This window comes from Eumetopias jubatus, unplaced genomic scaffold (genome assembly GCF_037043125.1).
Source record: "Eumetopias jubatus isolate StellerSeaLion01/CBP00866 unplaced genomic scaffold, mEumJub1_p1.0 scaffold_8, whole genome shotgun sequence".
Classification (NCBI taxonomy): domain Eukaryota; kingdom Metazoa; phylum Chordata; class Mammalia; order Carnivora; family Otariidae; genus Eumetopias; species Eumetopias jubatus.
Window position 1 is genome coordinate 38,723,429 of NW_028274814.1, and position 22,282 is coordinate 38,745,710.

The following is a 22,282-nucleotide window of genomic DNA, read 5'->3' on the forward strand; positions in this document are numbered from 1 at the left end:
AGTCCAAGTGTTCTTGTTCATTATTTATTACAGTCACAGAGGAACGGTTGTTAACCACCCGCATCCCCATTTCAGTGCGTGTTGTCCCCTCTCTTTCATACCTGCTTTTTTTCTCTTGGCAGGATGGGACACTAGGGAAACTAGGACACTAGGTGGGACACTGGGGAACCGGGGTTAGTAGTTCGACATCGGCCTCTGCGGACACAATTCTCATTTCTCTTGAGCACCCACAGGTGTGGACCATGCGCTCTTCCTCACAGCGGGTGCTGGGACCCCCACTAGGGTGGCATCCGTTCTAGCTCCTCGGCTCCAAACGGCAGATAGGGACAGTTAAAGGAAACAAGCAACCTACCTTCCTCCAAGCTTCCTTCTTCTCAGAAAGATACTGAGGGAGTGAAATCACAGCAGCTTCTAGACCACGGGCCTTATGTCCCCCTTCTCGTGACTCCTTTTGGGGCATTAGAAGGCTGATAAGTAACATTCTTTTTTCTCGCCTGCATTAGAAACAAATGAGAGCTAGCCGTAGGAGTCAGTCAGACGAAGATCAGAATGTCACTTGCATAACTGGAAAGGCTATTGGAAAACTTGGTTTTAGGTGTAGCCACGTGAGGTAGACATACTTGTGAGGACAGATAAGTCACTGGCAGTGCTGAGCACAACCAGCCTCCCTGCACCCCAAACTTGAGCTGCAGATGCCAGGAGTGTATGCTGTCCGCAAGCAGGCAGATCCTCTCAGGAAGGGGGACCCAAGAGGGGTGAGCCCGATAAGCTTGCCTCCATCCCAGTGAGAAGTCAGTGAGCAGGCGGAGAGAGGCTGGGAAGCTTCCTCCATGTGGAGGAAATGTGTGTGTACCCCCAGCAGGTGCAAGTGGAGAAGCAAACAGGAATCAGGCTCCCACAGGATTTGCCCACCGAGAGAACTGGCAACAGTTCCTATTGAGCCTCACTTCTCTCCATGCTTGCAAGCAACGGGCGTCTCTCTCCCTCTCCCTCGGTGTTCAGGGAGCCGCTACTTACCACTGCCCTCTGTGTGTGTTTGCCATGAGCAGGCCACCTCGCCTCCGCGTGTCCCTGCCACCCGGGCTCCTTCTCTGCTCATGTCGCCCATGGTGTTCACCCAACCCACCTGTGCCCCACCAAAGGAGAGGGATGCTGGGCTCTTGCCCCTGGGAAGCCAAGAACCAGCTGCCACTTCCGCCAGCCTCCTCCTGCCTCTGCGGACCCCGGAGCCCCCCGTGACCACCAGCAGCCCACTTACCAAGCTACAACTTCAGGAAGCACTGCTGTACCTCATTCAGGTAGGAGGGCCGCGTCGTCTCCCTTCTTGCCCTTATCAGCTCTGCCGACCTGTGGGCTGTAGGACAGGAAGTGTCAGTTAGCTAACACCTGCTTAGTACTCCCCGAGAATAAGGAAACCCCGTAACAGTTCGACCTAAACAGTTCGACCATGGTTTCTGTGCTCGGTTAACTGGAGGAGATTCGGAAGACTAGCTGTGGCTTTGGGCGTGTCACGACATGAAGGATTTTGTAACTGGAAGACTGCCTGAGTCCTCCAGGCTGTCACCTGCCCGAAAAGAAAGAAGCATGCACTGTACCCCCAGACAGCTCACCGTTGGGCAATAGAGGTCAGAGCCACATTGAGCAAGCGGCGGCGTTTCGGGGACAGCTCTGGCAGACTGCTGAAGGAGGAGGGAACAGGTAGGGAGGGAGTCATGGCCGTGACTGCGAAGGGCACATTTTACAAATAATTCTGAAACCTGCTAATTAGGACAGGATGGACTGACGGGACTTCTCTGTCAGCCGTGTGTCTCACTCGGCTCTGGGAGGTGATCAAAACATAACAACTGACACTTGCAGAGACCTTTGAGCCAGGCGCTGTTTTAAATGCTTTACCTACATTAATTCATTTTATCCTTATACAACAATCCAATTTTTTTTTTCCTGTTTTAGAGACAGAGAAGCTGAGGCTAAGTGACGCGCCTGAGGTCCCAGCTAGTAAATAGCAGAGCTAGGCTTCAACCCCAGTCTGGCTGCAGAATGCTCCTTCCCCTGCACCGGACTGGGGGCCACAGTGGTGATGGGAGTGGGAGGGCCGGGCCCCGGGAGGCTGGTTGGCCGTCCACCTAGCGAAGCACACCTGGAAAATAGATGCGAGGCCTTGAAAAGTGGGGCACTTCCAACCAGACAGCCTTCAGGCACCTCAGTGAACAGAGCTAGGTGTCTTTTTGATACAATCTTTAAGAAAATTTTTGTAGTACTTTGCTTAAGCTTTAGCAGACTTTCAGAGTGCTGGCTAGCACTTTGCAGTTGTCTCATCCTGGTTGAAAAGACAGTGGTCTCTATTATTAAAAACACTTTTTAAAGGTCACGTATTTTAGAGAGAAGGGAAGGAGAGGGGGCTGGAAACGAGCATCTGAGTGTGAAAGCAGATTAGCAGTTGAGTAAAGATCAACCACAAATGGGTGGGCCATACTCATTCATGAACAAATATTAGGATAAAAGTATTTCCCACCTTGTCAACCCATTCGTGATAAGTTTGTGAGGACTTAGGACATCTTAAGCTTCATTTTTTTATGAACAATAAAGAAAAAATCCTCTGGTTCATTCCATTTAAAAAACATGGTTCCATAGGTCTTTGTATAGGAACCAAGACTCTGAAAGTCTAGAGCAGGCCCTGTCTATTGCTAGGTAGAAAATTACATTTATGTTCCCTCCACTCTCTGCATACACTTTACTTTTCCCAATGTTGTAGACATCATCTTCCTGGTGAACTCTTGGAAGTCACTCACGCAATCTGCTTTTAGCCTTCGCCCGTTGGTAGGACACAATCTCACGCACGGGGACTTTGTGGGATAAGGAAAATCTGGGATAACATCGCTGTCTTTCATTGCATGAGAATAATGCTAGCTCTGCGCGTGGGGTGCCAAGAGGGAATGAAGGGGGAATGTGAAATGTGGGTGAATTGCTAAAGCTTTAAAGGATTTGAGTGGGAGGGAGAAGTCTCTAGAATTAAAAACCAAGAGCACCACTGTTTAGACCCGTGATTCTCCCTCAGCCCTTAGCCAGGCAGAGGAGCCCAGAGACTACCAGTCTCACAGCTGCCCACTTGCCAAGGCCAAAAACTTTCTGTAACTAATGGGAGAATTATGCTGGTTTTGATGATATAAATGCAGCATATTGCAAATAAATCTTAACTCATGCCAAAAGCAGAGTATACACATTGTGGGAGACTTCAGCGGACCCTTAAGAAGCACCAGCAATCTCCTAACCAAACTTCGAAAACCCCTGATCTGGATCATTGCCTCCCAATCCAGCCTTCTGTTAGGATCTGTGTCTTTTCACACAACAGACCCAGGCTTTTCTTGAGTGAACCTCATTCCATTCTGCCATGTGGTTGGGCCACCCATCTGGACTGTATGTAATGAGCACTTGCTGCTTCTGTTGACTGTTGGAAACCAGCGGCTGACTCTGGCACTTGCCTCCAGTCCCACTTAACATTCACACATGCAGGGCACCTGGGTGGCTCAGATGGTTAAGCGTCTGCCTTCAGCTCATGATCCCAGGGTCCTGGGATGGAGCGCCGCGGCAGACTCCCGGCTCGGCGGGGAGTCTACTTCTCCCTCTGCTGCTGTCCTCCACTCATTCTTTCTCTCTCTCAAATGAATAAATAAAATCTTTTAAAAAAAAATTCACATATGCAGTGAAGAACTACCAGCCATTGGAGCAGACAGGTAGAGATGAGTGTCCAGGGTCAGCACGCCCGTTCAGCTCCTTTGGTTTCTGCCAACTAAATCACATTCCCTTGGGTCTTTTGATTTTGTTTTCCAGAACGATGACAACTTCTTAAATATCATCTACGAAGCTTATCTCTTCAGCATGACACAAGCAGCCATGAAAAAGACGATGTAAAGCAAAACATTTTAAGACTGATTTTCAAGGTCCTGTGGCTCAAGGTTCTTTCACGTCAATGGCGTTACTCTAAATGTTTCTGCCTTTTAAAAAAAAAAAAGTATATATAATATGAAGTAAAATGTTTCAGAATTTTCTTCAGTCAAGATGGGTTTTTTTATTTTTTATTGTTATGTTAATCACCATATATTACATCATTAGTTTTTGATGTAGTGTTCCATGATTCATTGTTTGTGCATAACACCCAGTGCTCCACGCAGAACGTGCCCTCTTTAATACCCATCACCAGGCTAACCCATCCCCCACCCCCCTCCCCTCTAGAACCCTCAGTTTGTTTTTCAGAGTCCATCGTCTCTCATGGTTCGTCTCCCCCTCTGACTTACTCCCCCTCATTCTTCCCCTCCTGCTATTTTCTTCTTTTTCTAAGATGGTTTTTTTTTAATCCTATCCTTTAGTACACTTGGTACTAAGAATCCAGGGGATAGAAAAAGTCTTTTGCTCATATCACACAGTAAATCCCAAGCTTAAATTATTTTTTCCTTGCATGTATGGGGCCACTTCTACAAGAATTAGCCTCTCAGTAGGAAGGGCTGTTCTGGAAACTTGGTTTCTTTTTTATTAATAACTCTGGTTATTCTTTGAGCGCGGGAGTGTTTTCCGGGTTGCTGAGCCCCTCGTGCCATAGTGCATGCCAGCCACCAGGTGGCAGTGTCACCCCACAGACTAACCTACCCAGCCCTGCCCGAGCCCTCAAGCCATCGAAGCCTTTGGAAGTCAAGGTTTTCTTTGACCAAAGTAAACCCTTCATTTGTAGAAATCCAGTTGGCATGTTTTCCCTGGGCCTTTCAAGGGAAATTATTTCTAAAGGTATTTATAGCTAGTTTCTAGAGGATAGTTGTTCTAGGAGTCCACAGGTGGCCCAGATTTCCGGTAACACTTCATTTATCCCAGCTCCTGTTATTTCTTTTGGACCCGACCAGCAGAATACGCCTGCCTGTGCTTCCAAATGAATATTTTGTCATTTTCAGTCAAACATGCTGAGAGGAAGGTCACAGAAGATTTTAAAGCTTTTTCTTAGCCTCTGAAGAGAGGTAGTAGACTGTTCAGGGGCCTGATGGGTAAGGACTCTTCAGGCTACATAGCAGATTGGTTTTTACGTTCCCAGAGATGAGGAGCGTAACCTTGGAGGGAGACAGAAGAGCCCTTGCCAAGTTGTTAAGGCCTCAAAGTGTCCATACGGGAATTACTCCCTGCTGAGTATTAGTGATAAATAAAGCTTTGCGTTTCTATAGCTCTTTTTATTCCTAGATCATAAAAAAATCTGTAGCTTACTGCACAGAAGACAGGTTTTATTCTCATTTTATAGGTCATCCAGGAGGCATGGGAAAAGTAGGTTTCCTCGCAGCTTCTGACTTGGGCTTTAAGCTTTGGCCCTCCGTGCAGGCGCGCCATCAGCGGTGTTCCTCAGAATACCACCTCCCACACCTCCCGCAGGAGCGTGCTTTTTCCTCTAAGGAGAAAAGGTGGGCGGGAAAGGATTGGACTCTTACTGACCCTTCGTGATGTGCCATCCACTAGGCTGAGGAGTCTACTGTTAGCCTCCTACGTTCAGGAAGGGACGATTTCTTTCATTTTTTTTTTTTTTTTTTTGGCATCTCCTCCATCGTCTCACACAGATATAAACCCATGTGATGCTCTAACAAAATACTTGACGTTAATAATTGCACATGTAATATCTCCACATTCTTATAAGGAGAATGGGCCAAGGAGAGACACACACGTGGATCTGTTATCCCGACATCAGTGACGGTGCTCACTTCTGCAACACAGGTACTAAAACTGGAGCCAAATCAATGGTATGCTTAACTGCTCGCCAACCTTTTCTTTAAAAACCTTTCTTTGCTCCTAATGACATGTTTAGAGTAGCTTCTCGAACTAGGGAGAAATGAATTCCATCTTCAATGTTGCTAATATATCTGGGGGTAGAAAATGGCTAATTTCTGAAATACTTATTTTTGAACCTCAGCATTGAATAACTAGAATAGAGACCTCAGCTGCAGTACCCCTGTGCAAAGGCGTGCCACGCTGTGTGACAGAAGGAAGAGCCTGAGCCCAGCATGGTCAGACCCGCACGGCAGGCTTCACTCGGGCCTTTTTAGGTCAACACCACAGTGATCTGTTTTGAAAAGTAATAAATTCTCCATCCTTTACTGGAATGAATCACTTTAAAAGTGACAGGCCCAATTCATTTTAACCAAAGACTAAGTCACCCTTTGAAAGGACACTTGGTGATTGAGTGCTTATTCCTTCTATGTGGCAAAGCAAAGGAGAGCTTCTTTGTACAAAGAGCTTTCTCTAGAGAGGCCAAGAAAGAGATAAAAAGGGTTATCTAAGCACCCCGAATTAGATTTCATAGATAAGTTCACTTTTCTTCTTCCCACTCTACACCCTGAATTCTGAGACCATCACGGATGCCACTCCTAGGGGTCACTGGGTCCCAAGTAGCAGTTTTAAGCTAATTGAATTTCAGATGGAACCCTGAGATAATTTTCCTAAGCCAGTGTCATCTGATGCAGTGGATCTCAACCTTGAAGAAGTTATGGAAGTCAGTTCTGCCTGGTGTAGGGGACAGAACACATAGCCTTTGTCAGACAGACTTGCCTTTGATTGCTGCACAAGTGAACATCTCCGAGATGCAATGTTTTCATTTGTAAAATGAAAGGAATACCCATCCCACAGGGTCCTTAGATGGAAGCAATTTATGGAAGATAGTTCCTCTGTGCCACACACTCTAGAAGTAATGAGTTCTTTCCTGCCCCCTCCGTGTCATTTGCTCTCAGTCCCCCGGCCGTCGGGATGAGACCTGCAGCTGCTGGAGGGAAGTTCATCTGCCATCATTTGTCGTCCACTCTGACCTAAGTATTGAGTCTTACATTGCCGTTTATGTATCTGTGGTCACTTTACTCTCTTCTCACCTCCTCACCTTTTATCAATAAAATGAAAACAGTAACACTTGCCCCTTCCTTCCAAAGGAAGTGTCATGAGCTCTCTAAGACAAAGATGTCAGTGTAACCCACGATAGTAGTGTTCCTGCCCCTGCATTTATGGGTAAAGCGACATTTTAATTGTAAAGCCGGAGAAGACAGTGCTGTTAATAGAATTTGTAGTCCCTGGACTTATGAAAAGACACACATTGCTCAGTTTCCCCATTTAGAAAGCCAGGCATGGAGGTAACCGCAGAGTGAGAGAAAACTTCGTCAGCATCTTTAAGAATTTCCTAGTCTCCGTACCCAATCCAGCTGATACCCACAACTGGCTTCTTCCAAACCTTTCAAAAGGTAGGCCCAAGGCAAAAAATTCCTAGGCTGAAGGCTCTCCCATAAAGGCACATGTTGTTTGCCTCTGGTAAGTTCATCCTTCCCTCAAACACTGTTAGCCCACAAACGTTTCTTATGTCCTGGATGACAGGACTCTAATTGCTTCCTTTTGAATGAGAAGTGTGCTAATCAAAGAAGAAGGTGCCTGTCCTCCTAAAGACTGTCCCCAACTATTGGAGAGCATTAGCCCTCTTCAATTCTCTCCCGGGTGTTAAAACCAACAGTTGACACAGGTTAGCGCCTACGCCCCTGGGTGTGTAAAACTAAACATAGGAGGTGTCACATCAAAGACCTCTAAATACCAGGCTTCACTTGGGTTCAACTGAATTGAACTGTGAAGACAGTTCTTTGTGCTGCTGGGCAGGGCAGGGCGGGGCAGGGTGGGGCAGCGCTGGGGTGGGGTGGAGGCAGAGGGTGCAGGGTTAGGAGTGATGTCTCCAGACTGTGGACAGATTGGCAGCTCACTCCTCCTAGCTCCTGCTCTATTCAGACGTGTGCCTCCTTCTCCCTGTGCAAAGCAGTCAGCTTGCTTCCTAGGCTTTGGAACGTTGAGCCATCTTTCAGGCTAAATTTATCATTTGCAGCCAGCAGGTTGTAGCAACACTTCAACATGTAAAGTTGCCTGGCTGCACAGATTGGTGGGTCTCCCCAGCATTTTGCTGAATACTTGATTTCAGGTTTCAAAGGCTTGGCATCCCCCTCCCTCTTATAATTAGGATAGTGAGAGAGGCAGTTACAAATACTTGGTATATTTAACTCAACCTTGAGCATCTAGATAGATATTCCCCAAATTGAGTTATGAGTAATGCCTTCCAACAACTTAGAGCCTTGAGAAAAGTACACAAATAAAAACTGCGTGTGCAGACTGTGGTCTTAAAACCTCAGTGGGGAGGTGGCAGGCAGAGCACTGTTGGTAATGTTCCACAGGGGCTGGGCAGTGCAGACAGGCACCGTGGCTCTGAGCCAGCTAGCACAGCCCAAACCATGCAGCCGGGTAAGGACAAGTTAACTAAGGGCACATCAGGAAGGAAGTAAAGAGGCAAGAGAAAGGGCGGGAGACCCAACTGTTATAAGCCAAAATCTGAGAATTTCTCTGCAAGTCTAAGGACCAAGACAGAAGGCACTAAGTACCTAGGTGAAAGTCAAGGTAGAAAGAACATCACCCGGAGCCTGGCAGGAGCTGAAACAGACGCTCGAGAGAGGTGATGGGTGTTCCCAGCTTAGTGATGCTGAGCAACAATAAGACCACTGGTCTAGAAGACTGCGTATTGTCCGTGGCCCCATGATGGAAGCTGCGGGTCCCATCCAGCTGTGTCCAAGCATGATTCTATGGAAGACACACCCAGTGAAAGAAGCTACAGCTCCTTCGAGAGATTTGTTGTCACTTCCTGCCACCAGGCTGATAGGTAATGCCAACCATGTCTTTTCTCAGCACAGCTAGAGCCTGCACAATCAACTTAAGGGCTCAAAAGACTGACATGGCACTCCCAACATTTAGGCTGCCATGAGCATCTTATCCCATATGGCAAAGTGCAAAGAACATGTAGTTGGAACCAAATAGTTCTGGATTTGAATCCCAACACCTCCTGTCTCTTTCCTCAACCAAGAGAGTGACAGGGGGAAAAATTCATGTTCTGTGTGTTTATCGTGGGAATATAGAAGTTGTCACTTTGGGTCATTGCCACCCATCCTCCACAGTGTCATTTTCTGTTGGACGGCAGGCCCAGGGAATGTGCCAAGGGAGGAGCTTCCTCTTCACTCCCATCAGCCTCAAAGGTTAGGTGTATCCCAGCTTCTCTTTTTCGCCATTTATGGCTCCATCATAGATCTGTCCAGAATTCTTTTTGATGCTTTCATATTTCCTGCCCATAGCACTTCCCCAGGGCTATGAGTTCCTCAAGTTTTAGTCCCTTGCTGTGTGCATAGTAGCTCACCCAGCACGCCCAGAGGCTGAGAAACTGTGGCTTGACAGAAAATCCATAAATCTCAGACCCTGATAAGGTGAGGGGCTCTGTTCTGTGGTGAAATGCCCAGCCTATGTGTGAACATCCGTCACCCGTCAGATGCCTCTGTCGTTCCCAGGCCAAACACAGTAACAGCAGCTAAAAAGACAGCTACACCTAATTTCGGATTCCTGAAAAATGTCATCCTCCCCAGCGCTTTCCCTTCCCTCTTAGCCTTCTTTCCCTGGGAGATGTCCGAGGAATGTGCCTCATCCAGCTTCATATATCCAGAAAGCATGTCCATCTTTCCTATCCTTTGGAGATGAGCTGCTCTTCCCCAAACTCTTTTCCACATGCCAACTTTGGGGCCACTTCATTCATGCACGCTTGCATTCATTCACTCAGTAAACTTGGACTGAGCTCTCTGTGTGGGGAGACACAAAAGCGAGTAAGATCTAGTCCTGCCCCCAGGGATCTCACAGTGCACGTTGGGGGAGACTAATTACGAGACGTGGTCAGGGTACTCATTGACAGCATGGGATATTCCAGCACACCTAAAGCAAACGGGAGGTGTAGAGAAGGCTTCCAGCCTGAGCTGGCTCACAAAGGACTGGTAAGGGTTGACAAAATGGGGGGAGGCAGGTGTTCAGGGCAAAAAAAGAGGGTGTAAGATATAAAGGCCAGAAGCAGCAATGGTGTGTAGCTGGATGGGAAGGAGGGAGGTAGAATACAAGCCACTTGGTGTTGCTGGAACTTGAGTGAAGAGCTAGAGAGGTGTGGCTAGAGAAAGCCCAAGCTGGACTTTGTGGACAATAGGGAGTCTCGATGATTCGGGCAGGAAAGGGCCATGGTCAGATCTTCATTTTCCACGCATCCCTGGCAGCTGAGGGGCGTGGGTTGTGCAGGAAAGATAGGATGAGCAATGGGGATGGTCCTGGGAGCCGTGGCCATGGTCCAGGTGGGAAAGGATGATGACCTGATCCGAGGCAGGGGGAGTCGAGATTTTTTTTAAAAGTAGGGACAGTTATAAGAAATATTTAGGAAACAAAATCAGTAAGACTTAGTAATAACTAAGATGATTAATAACTCAGCTGTAGAGAGTAGAGGAGAAGAAATCAGGTTTCCAGCTTGGTTGACTAGATGGATGATAATGAGCCTGGACGAGAAAATGCTGGCTAGAGTTAATAATAATAGTAGTAGCAGTAATAATACTAATACTAGCAGATAGTACCTATTAAGTTCTTCATCTGTGCCAAGCACTTTTCTCAGCACTTAGTACATTATTTTATTTGTCCCGCACTGAATCCTGCAAAGTATCCCCGATTTTATGGCTAAGGAAACTGAAATTCAAAGAAGTTTATTTCTTCTTACTCGGATCATTTTACTGAATCCATTTAGAGGCAGAACCGCGCTTCTCCACTGGTCCAAGCCGAACACGGCCATGGGAGGCGGGAGGCAGGACAGTCGTGTGGGCAGCCTAGCCCAGGTTCGGGGAAAGGAGAAGCCATGGCATGTACGTCCCCAAACCAGATTCCCTCCTGGAGCTGATGGCTGCAGAGCAGGGAGGGCTGGTCACAGGAATGAGGGCATCTGGGTCCCCTGGGCCCAGACTGACCATCTCCCAGGGGCTGACCCCGAATTCTGTCCCAGGGCATTAGCAAAGGGCCCCACAGCCTCCCTGTGGTCTGTGGCTCTCAGCAAAGTCTACCCCGACAGCTTCCCACCTCCCTGGGCAGAGGGGGCTGTGTCTCTGCCAGTGGTTCCCAGGTGGGCCTTTCAGGAGCCCAGGGAGGCTCTCGTCCTCCCACTCCAGCCATCACTCCCCCCTGGAGAACCTGGGGGAGGCAACAGCCACTCTGCACTGGCACCTGAAGCTACTCACCTGGTTTAATGGGCTGAAATGGGATGCTGAGGGGACTACTCCCCTCTCCCCACCACTGCCCAGGCCTGGCTGCCCTGCGTGAACGCCAACAGCCAGGGCATGCAGAAGAGAGAGCGAGGCCCAGGAGACCTGGGCTCTAGTTCGTGCTTTGCTATGAACTTGCTCCATGACTCTTTCCACACTCTGGAAAGCTCCATGACACCCACACTCTCTGGGTGTCAGTTTCTCTTATTTATAAAGTAAGGTGATTAGACATGATTAAAAAATAATGCCTCGCATTTGAGGAGCTCTTTGCAGTTCCAGACTCAGCGACCCCGTATTTCTGTGGCCGTTCCGTGCCTGAGGACTTTGGGCAACTGGTAAGCCAGTGGGGACTGCCTCTGTTTTGGGGGGTTACTCAGATGCTGGGGTACCTTCTTTTATTCCATCACACTCCGCTGCAGTGGGAGAAAGTCAAGAATGGATCTCCATAACAGCCCCACTCCTGCTGAAGCCTACAGAACCTCTTGGAGGGATTTTGTGGTGAACAGAGGTCCTCTCTGGCCTAAAGGCCAAGGATTCCACAGATTCAAGTCCTTTCTCTTCTTTAGTGTAACCCAGTGGTCAAGGAACTATTAATAATCACACCAAGCCATAGGCAGGAACTGCACCATCCTGGGGACAACTGATCCCCATGTGTATCACCAGAGATCCCCTGGTTCGGCCACGCCATTAGCACCAGCCTTAGACTAAACCTCAAAGAAATCAGACTGCAGACAAGCAGCCCTGAAGTCAGGAGGCTGAGTTCTGGGCCTGGCCCTGTCATTAATTTGCTGTGTGGCACTAAGCCAGGTGATGTCAGCTGCCTCTGTCAAACGAAGGGTTTGAACTAAACGTGGTTTCCTCCAGCTTCAGCAGCTGGCTCCCTTGCTCCTTTTGGGTCCTTCCTTTTTGGTAAAGATGGAAATTCAGGGGAGGTCACTGGCCAACGTGGCCAGTGGTCCTGAGGGTAGAATGGCCACCACTTCCCTCCTCCACTACCACCCGGAGACAGGTCCCCTCCATGCCCAGGGCGGGGATGCTCTGAAGTGTGGACGGATGGCTTTGCCGTCCCATTTTTGTCTCTGCCATTGACTAGATCTGAGGCACTGGGCTAGTTACGTACTTTTTCTGAGCGTCCCTTCAAGAACCCTGGGGGTGGTCCTGCTTGCTTCTCTCAAATGCACTCCGTGACCTTGGCCAAGGGCACTCACTGGTTACAAATGTGAGCATGAGAAAGGATCTCGTAAGATCATAATCCGACGCGCTCATTTTACTGATGAAGACGGGGCCTAGAGACGCGTTCTGCCCCGCCCAAGGATGGCCAAAGCAGGACCACAATGTTGGCCGCTCTGCTGGGGCTGTCCCCTCGTCTGCACTTGCCTCTGCCCCCAGCACAGCACGGCTCTCTCCTCCCCCTAAGGACTCAGGCCCTCGTGAACCTTTAGAAGTCTGTGTTTATTTATAAAGCTGCGCTCTCCTTCCAGCATCTGAGAGCATTTTACAGGCATTAATTAAGGAAGGTTCACAGCAAGCCCAGGAGGGAAGGAAGGGTTTGTGGGGGATTCTTTAAAGAACCAGTTTCTCCTGCTGGGTGCCTCTCTGTTTTTTGTTTACTTCTCACTCTCCTCAGTACACACACACACACACACACACGCACACATGCAGATACACACACGTGTGTGCGCTCGTATAAACACACATACATGCACACACGTGCATCCTCACACATACATACAGCTGGCCCACTGCCAGAAGCTTTCTAGCATCCTCCACTGCAAGCCTCTGCTAACTCCATCCCTGATTGCATCTCTGTTGCTTCCCTGAGCCTCTTCCCCTGTGGTCTCCCCCAACCAGCGGTACCCATGGTCAGAGAGTCCCTTCACCCCACAGGACCCTCATCCCACACCCCTACTCTTCCCAAAATCCACTCCTAAACATTCCGCACACTTCAGCCCCTCTCCCACGCTGTGCAGAAATAATCCTTTTAATGGGAGGGGTTTGGAGAGGAAGTCCAGGACCAAGAAGGAAGGCATTCCAGTATGGGCCACTGTATCAGCTTCCAAAGTACCACAGCCTGCGGGCCGTAACAACAGAAAGGTATTCACCACAGTCTGGAGGAGAGAGGGCTGAGATCCAGGTGTCAGCAGGGTTGGTTCCTTCCAGCCTGAGGGCTTGAGGGAGGATCCGTTCCAGGCCCCCGGCTTCCCTTCTGGTGGTTGGCTGGAGGTCTTTGTCATTCTTTGGTGCCCTGAGCTCTGCCTTCATCTTCACGTGATGTTCTCCTCCCTGTGTGCATGTCTGCCTCCGAGGGTCCACTTTTCATAAGGACACCAGTCACATTGAATTAGGGCCTCCTACCCTCCTCTAGCATCCCCTGTCTTAACTAATTATCTACAATGACTCTATTTACAAATAAGGTCCCATTCTGAGGAACTAGGTACTAAGACTTCAACATACAAATTTGAGGAACACACAGTTCAACCCAAAACAACCATAGCACTGAAACCAGGGGACCTCCTAGGCTAATTCGTGTCTATCACTGGCGGCCTGAGTGACTCGCATGAGAAATATTCCTGTTCAGACACGGAGCTTATGACCCAGTGATGAGTGGCTGAGGCTCCTTACCTGGAGAACGCAATATAGCTTTATATGAGTTTCTTCTAAATTGGCCTTGGTGTATATGTACTCATTGCTAAACACACAGCTCAGGGTTGGTCTGGTTTAATTGCCAGAGAGGACATTGGACGTGGGAAGCTTTGCCCTGAGTGACCAGAGACAGGGACTCTGCCTTGCTTGCACCTGTCACTCTCTTGGATTCCATTCTTGACGTTGATCAGACCAGGTGGCCTGCTCTTGGCAATGAGCCCAGACAGAGACGGTGACCGCAGAGGCCCACTGCCTGCTGACTGCAGAGACTCCCAGGGCCCACTTGGGTTCAGTTTCTAAAGCTCACCTACCTCCACTACACGGCTACTGTTCCTCTCTTGTTTCCACCTTTTCTGTCCATTTCTGTCTCTTTCTACCTTGGGCACACAGAAAAATTGAATTAATCATACTCTTCAGTTTCTATAAACCTTCATTATTGGTTTGGACAAGAACTCTTTCTTGTTTTATTCATTTCTTTCCCTCTATGTCCAAACCACACTCCAGTCCCTTCCTTCCTAACGGGCCCCCACAACCATCCTCTTGAGTCCATGTGGACTCAACACCTTTAATTATCAGGGAAATGCAGACTAAAGCCGCAGTGTGACACCACACACACCCACCAAAGTGGCTGAACATAAAAGGCTGACAATATCTTGAGTTGGCAAGGGTGGGTATCCATTAGAACTTGCATATGCTGCCAGAGGAAGTGTCAAATGACATGTAGGGGACCGTGTCTACTATCCTATGACCCACTCTTGGGTGTATACCAGAAAGAAAGAAATCAAAAGACATGCACAAGAATGTGCATGGTAGCTTCATTCAGAAGAGTCAAAAAACTGGAAACACTTGAAGGTCTATCAATAGGTCCAACAACTCAAAAGTTCACATGACTGAATGCCATTACGGAGATTTTAAACAATGAACATAATGATGAATGGAAGAAGACAGATAAAAACATTTGTGAAGACTGCTTACTGCATAACTCCATTTATGTGAAGTTCAAAAAAGGGATCTGTGACGGTGGGAGTCAGAATGACGGTCTTTCTGAGTGCCATGAGAGACCCATGCTGATGTTTTTATATCTTAGTCTGGGTGGGGGATCCAGACACACTTAAACAGTTATTTATAAAACTCACTAAGTTGTACTCCTAAGAGTTTACATTATTTAATGTGTATTTGTCATACTTCAATAAAAAATAAATGCATGCATACAAAACTACACATTTTGTAAGGACACATACAAACAAAAAGGCCATAGGATAATAGGCTGTCCCCTCTGTGACACGGTGGGTGTGTGTTGTGTCACATTGTGGTTTTCATCTGCATTTCTCAATAGTGAAGGGGATTAGGTACATATGCCATACATGTGGTTATTGGCTAGTCATATATGTTCTTCTGTGAAGTGCCTGATCAGGTTTCTTGCCCATTTTTTAATTGGCCTTTTTGCATTTCCATATTGATTTGTCTTTGTTCTTTGTATATTCTCATATAAGTCACTTATGTGCTCCCACACTTTGTTCACACAGACCCCCACTGCTCTGTGCATTCCTTCCTGTGTCCTATGACTGCACTGCGGGGGCTGGAAGACACTCAATCCAGGACACTTGTGTTCTCACACTTGATAACATGCAAATCGTCGTACAGAATCTCTGTCTCTCCACACCCCACTGATGCTAGGATGTGTTAACCTTTACTCCTTTGTGCTTAAATATTTCCTTTTTTTTTTTTTAAGATTGTCTTTATTTATTTGACAGAGAGACGCAGCGAGAGAGGGAACACAAGCAGGGGGCGTGGGAGAGGGAGAAGCAGGCTTCCCGCTGAGCAGGGAGCCCGATGCGGGGCTCGACCCCAGGACCCCGGGATCATGACCTGAGCCAAAGGCAGACGCTTAACGACTGAGCCACCCAGGCACCCCTGTGCTTAAGTATTTCTGTCCCGAAGCTGAGCTCTCTTGTATTAATGCAGGAAAGCCAGGGGGAATGGCTCCCAAACTCCAGACAGTGCACTGGGGCCCCCTAAGGAGACTCGGGTCCTCCCACCTCAGAGATTTGGATTCAGAGCCTAGGAGCCTGCATTTCCCACAAACTCCCTAGATGGTTCTATATACAACCAGGTTTCATTTACTCAAGACATATTTATTGAGCATTTACTAATGCCAGGTACTGATCTAGGTGCTGGGAATAAAGCAGTGAACAAAACAAACAAATGTTCCCCCCCTCAAGGAGAAGATGGATTAAAAGCAAGAGAGACAAGTAAAATCCACAGAATATTGAGAGGAGAGACACACCAAGGAGGAAAATTAAGCAGAGGAGGAGAATAGCAGTTCCCGAACGAGGATCGCAGTCTTGACAGGCTTGCAGGAGGGTCTTAGTGAGAACCAAGCATTGAACAAAGGACCTGAAGGAGCCTCAGGAGTGAGCCCCGGGGGACTCCAGGTGAAGAGCAGCCAGGCGAGGACACAGCTGCTGCTCCCTTACTTGTTAACTCTTCTCGGCCTCTCGCCGCTGGCTCCACCCGGAGCGCGCCTTGCCAGACCAGTAGCCCTCAAACCTGTGCGGAGCCCTCCCGCCAGCTGAAGGCAGGCCCCGCCACCCACGCTCAGCACCCACACCTCGCTGGTTGATCACGCAATACCTGTCCACCACTCCCTTCCCGCATCCTATCAGACCTCAGTGTTTTGCGTGTCCTTCGGGTGGCCACATTCCTCTGGGCAGGTGGGTCCCAGCCCCAGCCAGGAAGGGAGCCAAGATCGTTTTAAGCTAGTTGTGGCAGTCCCCGTTCCCTTGCCCATTACTCCTTCAGGGCCTGAGCCTGGAATGCAGTCTGGCTGTTGAAAAATAAAAGTCTGCTGGATGATTTCTGCAGCAAATGTGCCTCGCAGGTAAGAGATGCCAGGTAAAACCAGTCCTTCATCTCCTTCAAGATGTTATCATGTCTGAGCGACATCCTTGAACAATGGCTGCCATCTTGTGACCATGAAGGGAGCTTAGATTGAGGACATTCCAAAAGACAGGATGACAGGGAAGAAAGATGGAAAGAACTTGGATCTTTGGTGACATCATTGAGCCGCTGCATTAACCAACTCTGGAACCATCTAGAGTTCTTTTGTAAGATATTAAATTGTCATCATTTATGCCAGTTGCATAGGGGTTTTCTGTTACTTTTGGCCAAAAGCACTAACTGATATCCACCCCATTCCCATACCCCGAGCATATTTAGGACACCCTTCCAATGGCTCCTTGAAGGTAGGAGCTAGGCAAAGTCTACTCTCCACTCTTAGGGCCTAGTAGACCACCCGCTGTTTGGGATTTGGGGATACATGTGCGCTTACTCTTAGACTTCATCTGCCATCACAACAGTATAAAGTGGATTGTGTGGAAGAAAGAGCAAAGATCCAGGGAGAGTTAGCTTCTCCAGTTCTGGGTCCCCACACTCCCCTATTGGGTTGGAATTTTTTGTGTCTGCCTCCTCAGCAGCCTGTGAGCTTCCTCTGGAGCAAGAAATTACCATCATCCTCGTGGCTCTGAGTCCTCAGGGCCCTGCATAGTGCCAGGTGCATACTAGGTGCTCAGGAAAGGTTTGCTGAGTGTTGGCAAGACACGAAGAGCCATTGAGAAACAGGAAAAGAGGAGAAACAGAATGGGGAGGCAAAGAGGGGAAAGTGAGGAGGGTTAGGGAAGTAGGAGAAAGTGAGGAGTGGTGTCCCAGAGGACCATTTGCGGAGAACAGTGTGTGTAGCGTGGCTTCTTCATGGGGACCATGAAGGAAGAAAGCAAGACTGTGAAACTGAAGGATGGAGACCCAAGGGACCCAGAGGCCAGTGGTCATGGACAAGTGAGCCTGAGCACACACCTAATTATCAGTAAGCCCATCTGGTCCCTCTCCTCCCTCCCTCCCATCTGCCTCCCTTCCTCCCACTGCACCTCCTCTCTCTCTCTCTCTCTCTCTCTCTCTCTCTCAGAAATGAGCACATGGCTGATGCTTATAGGGATGAACCTCTAGCTGTGCGTAGCTCTAGCTAAGGTCCCCAGAAATGCTTTGGGGATTCATCAGAACCAATAACTGCCTTTTGTTTCCTCGCCCCCAGCACTCATTCTGCCGCTCCAGAATAGTTGCTGACGCCAGCAGAGGAAAGACTGCACAGATGTCACCCACCCCCACCTCCAGGGATGTGCTGCAGGCTTCCCGTGAGACCACCTACCTGCATCATGGGTGACTGAGCATGGACTGTGGCCAGGGGTACTGGGATTGTGACAATGACATGGAGCACCGTGATGGCCACAAGACTCAGAGAGCGCTTGCCAGGCAGCGCATCATCTCACATCCTCCTGACACCTGCAGGGCAAGTATCACTACCTTTCATTCTACTGAGGAGGAAATCTAGGGCTCCCCCTCCCCCCAAATGAGAGCAGTTCCAACTTTCATTTGCCGCTTGACCTTCTGTCACTTTGTTTCCCCAATGTAGAGGCAGAAGCCCCTTCCCCGATCCTGTGAGGTATTCCCAAGGGTGCTGTGAATTGGAACATTAGCTCTACAAGGCAAGGCACGGGACTGTCCCTCAGGAGGATGGCTGGCCAGTGGAGCGAGAACCCATTAATGAGGGCAAGTTACTCTTCACTGAGCATTGGCACTTCATTCAGTTTCTAGACTGGAGTAAATTGACAAAGCTTTGCCTGACTCATGAGTTCTCCCCACTCAGAATGAAGTAGATGAGAACTGCCTAAGGTCAATGGGGTTCATTTCAATCCCACAGCAGTGCCATTGGTGAGGCAATACTTTCCTTGCAGATTGCTTCAAGAAAGCCCTGGACAGCAGGCCTGGCTCCTGCAGGGTCTCCTCGCTTTGCTTTGCCATGGAGATCGCCGACCTCAGGTGTTGGCCACCAGTGGGCCCTGACAGACCCTGTCTGCCCTTTCTGGAATGCTGTCCCTGGGAAGCTCCAAGCTGCAATTTCTGAGCAAACTTCCAGCCTGGACCAGGTGTTTGTCACAGCACCCAGTCTGGCTCTCTGAGGAAACACTGCACTCCCTGCCAGGAGCCGCGCTCACCACCCACCCTCACTGCTTTCCCCCTCTCCCCCAGCCTGCGGCCCCCCTAGGACTTAACATCGGGGCTCCTAGCTGAACACTGCTATGTTTCGGCACCTGCTTCCAGAATCTTGCTCTAGCTGGCGCAGGCCCCGGTATTTTTAATGAAAGGGCCAGGTTCTGAGACTTGCATTGCTGGAATACGGCCAAACAATTCTAAATTTAAGCTTCTATAATTTTTTGGAAATAAGTGGGACTTATTTCCACCCCCATCTTGGCTGCCAGGCCAGGTGCTCATTCTGACATTGCTGGGGTGGACATGACCCAGGCAGGCTGCAGCCTGCCCCCACCTCTGCAGGTGAGGTAGACAGCGGACTTCTAAGGGACTCTGCCAGGATTCCTGCCCCCTCCAGGAGGAGGCACCTGGAGGTCTCTCCCTGGGGTGCTGCCCGGGTCCCCTCTGATCCCCACCCCCTTTTCTCTTCAGCCTCGTCTCACTGCTCGGGGCCAGTCTCCTGCCTGTTCTGGAAGGAGTAGAAACAATACAAACAGCAGTGACTCAGAGGTCTTTCTAAGTGACGTGATCCTAGCGGGAGAGTCTCCTGCAGAGGACAATGAGGTAGTTTCCAAGGGGAGCCACATGGTTTCCACTTTCCTCCATGGAGAGACTCCTGGACACTGCCTGTTGGCCTGACATGATGAGAATGGCCAGGACCCCTTCACTGGGGCCCGCTGACCTCAGCCCCAACCTGCGCTCCATCCTTGCCCCTACTTTGACAAACCCTTTACAGTGTGTATCTCCTGACCCATCTTCCTCTTCTTTTTTAATGTAGTTGACATATAACAGTATATTAGTTTCAGGGGTACAATATAATGATTTGATAGTTGTCAGACTGTGAAAAGATCTCCACAGCAGGTCTAGTGAACAATCTTTTTGTGATGAAAACTTTTTTTTTAAAGACTTATTTATTTTTCGTCGGGAGGGGCAGTGGCAGAGGGAGAGAGAGAGAGAGAATCTCCAGCAGACTCCCCGCTGAGCATGGATCCCAGTGCGGGGCTTGTTCTCACGCCCCCGAGATCATGAACTGAGCTGAAACCAAGGGTCGGATGCTCAACCGACTGAGCCACCCAGGAGCCCTGTGATGAAGACTTTTAAGATCTACTCCCTTAGCAACTCTCAAACATGCACCACGGTATTGTTAACTATAACCACCCAGCTGTACACGACATCCCAGGGTTTATTTATTTTCTAGCTGAAAGTTTGTACCTTTTGATCCCTTCATCCTTTTCACCCACCTCTGACCCCCTGCCTCCAGCAACCACCATCTGTTCTCTGTATCTGTGAGTTCAGTTTTTATATTCCACATATATGTGACATCATACAGTATTTGTCTTTGTCTGACTTATTTCACTCAGTATAATGACCTCAAGTTCCATCCATGTCGTCACAAATGGCAGAATTTCCTTCTTCTTTATGGCTGAGTAATATTCCATCTTATATATAAAATATTCTGTTGGCCCTTGAACAACATGGGTTTGAACTGTGCAAGACCCACTTATATGTGGATGTTTTTAAAGAATGGACGGCAAAAGCCACAAGGCATTTATTCACGACTGCCTACCCCATTCTCCACAGAACCAAATCAAAGGTGACTGGCACAGAGGTTGCACCTGCTGCCCTCTGAGTGGCCAGGGAGGCCACAGAGGCCATTGGCAGCCCCCGGGCAGGACTGGGCAGGCCTGCAGGTCACCTCATGTGCCCACAGGGTGGTCAGATCCAGCGCCCAGGGCTAGCAGGCAGGAGGCTGAGCTGAGCAGAAGAGTGCGCCCAGACAGCAGGGGTGTTGCCGTGCAGAGCACTCCAGCACCTTCCTTCCCGGAGTCTGCCTAATGCCAGTCTCTGGGGCAGCTCAGGGGAGCCATTAACCTCTGGCCACTCTCAGGCCACATAAGAACCCCTGCCCTCAGTGGTGCCTTGGCCCTGTGACTTCCCGAGGCTGGTGCCTCCATGTGTGGCCACAGCTGCCCAAGGCCACGGGCTACAGGTGCACCTCTAGGCAGCTGTAACTTCAGGCCACTGTGGCTGCCCACGGCCTGCCCAGTGGCTGCCACTGCAGAGCCACGGCCACAAGGCCAAGGAATAGCTCCATCCTGGGACCCCAGCCTGGCTATATGCAGATTTTTCAATAAACACATGTACAGTACTATAAATGTATTTTCTCTTCCTTATGATTTTCTTTTTTTTTTAAGATTTTATTTATTTGATAGAGAAAGACACAGGGAGAGAGGGAACACAAGTGGGGCAGGGCCGGGTGGGAGAGGGAGAAGCAGACTTCTCGAGGAGCAGAGAGCCCGATGCGCAGCTCAATCCCAGGACCCTGGGATCATGACCTGAGCCGAAGGCAGACGCTTAACGACTGAGCCACCCAGGTGCCCCCCCTTATGATTCTCTTAATAACATTTTCTTTTCTCTAGCTTCTTTTTTGTAAGAATACAGTATATAATACATATAACATACAAAATATGTGTTAATGGATTATTCATGTTATTGGCAAGGCTTCTGGTCAACAATAGGCTATTAGCAGTTAAGTTTCTGGGGAGTCGAAAGTTATGTGTGGATTTTTGACTGTTCAGGGTACCCCAACTCCCACTTTGTTCAAGGATCAACTGTATACACCACATATTCTTTATCCATTCATCCATCGACGGACACTTGGGTTTTTTCTATGTCTTGGCTATTGTAAATAATGCTGCAATGGATACGGGGTGCACATATCTTTTTGAGATAGTGAGGAGCCCCCACACTGTTGTCCATAGTGGCTGCACCAATTTACCTTCCCACCAACACCGTATGAGGGTTCCCCCTTCTTTTTGTCTTGGATAATAACCACTCTAACAGGTGTGAGGTGATATTGTGGTTTTGATTTGATTTGCATTTTGCTGATGATGAGTGACGTTGAGCATCTTTTCATGTACCTATTGGCCATCTGTATGTCGTCTTTGGAAAAATGTCTATTCAGATTCTCTGCACATTTTTCATTAGAATTGTGGTGTGCTTTGGGAGGGGGTGTTTTGGGTTTTGGTTTTGGGGGGTGTTTGTTTTGTTTTATTGCTACTGAGTTGCATGAGTTTTTTTAAGTATTTTGGATAGTAACACTTTATCAGATATATGATTTACAAATATTTTCTCCCATTCTGGGGGTTGCTTTTTCATTTTGTTTATGGTTCCCTTCGCTGCGTGGAAGCTTTTTTTTTCTTTAAATTTTTTATTGTTATGTTAATCACCATACATTACATCATTAGTTTTGGATGTAGTGTTCTATGATTCATTGTTTGTGTATAACACCCAGTGCTCCACGCAGAACATGCCCTCTTTAATACCCATCACCAGGCTAACACATCCCCCCACCCCCTTCCCCTCTAGAACCCTCAGTTGGTTTCTCAGAGTCCATCATCTCTTATGGTTCGTCTCCCCCT

The 22,282-nt window shown here is 48.6% G+C and overlaps 1 protein-coding gene across 2 annotated transcripts in view; it reads left to right on the forward strand.

Annotated features, from left to right (window-relative positions):
* Nucleotides 1-4,055, forward strand: part of DCP1B (decapping mRNA 1B) — a 55,660-nt gene extending 51,605 nt beyond the window's left edge. For both annotated transcript variants that reach the window (XM_028121167.2, XM_028121168.2), the window contains 2 exons: nt 1,050-1,298; nt 3,829-4,055. In XM_028121167.2, coding sequence (XP_027976968.2) covers nt 1,050-1,298; nt 3,829-3,909 — 330 coding nt within the window. In that variant the 3' untranslated portion in view covers nt 3,910-4,055. The remainder of the gene's footprint in view (nt 1-1,049; nt 1,299-3,828) is intronic.
* Nucleotides 4,056-22,282: the final 18,227 nt, after the last annotated feature.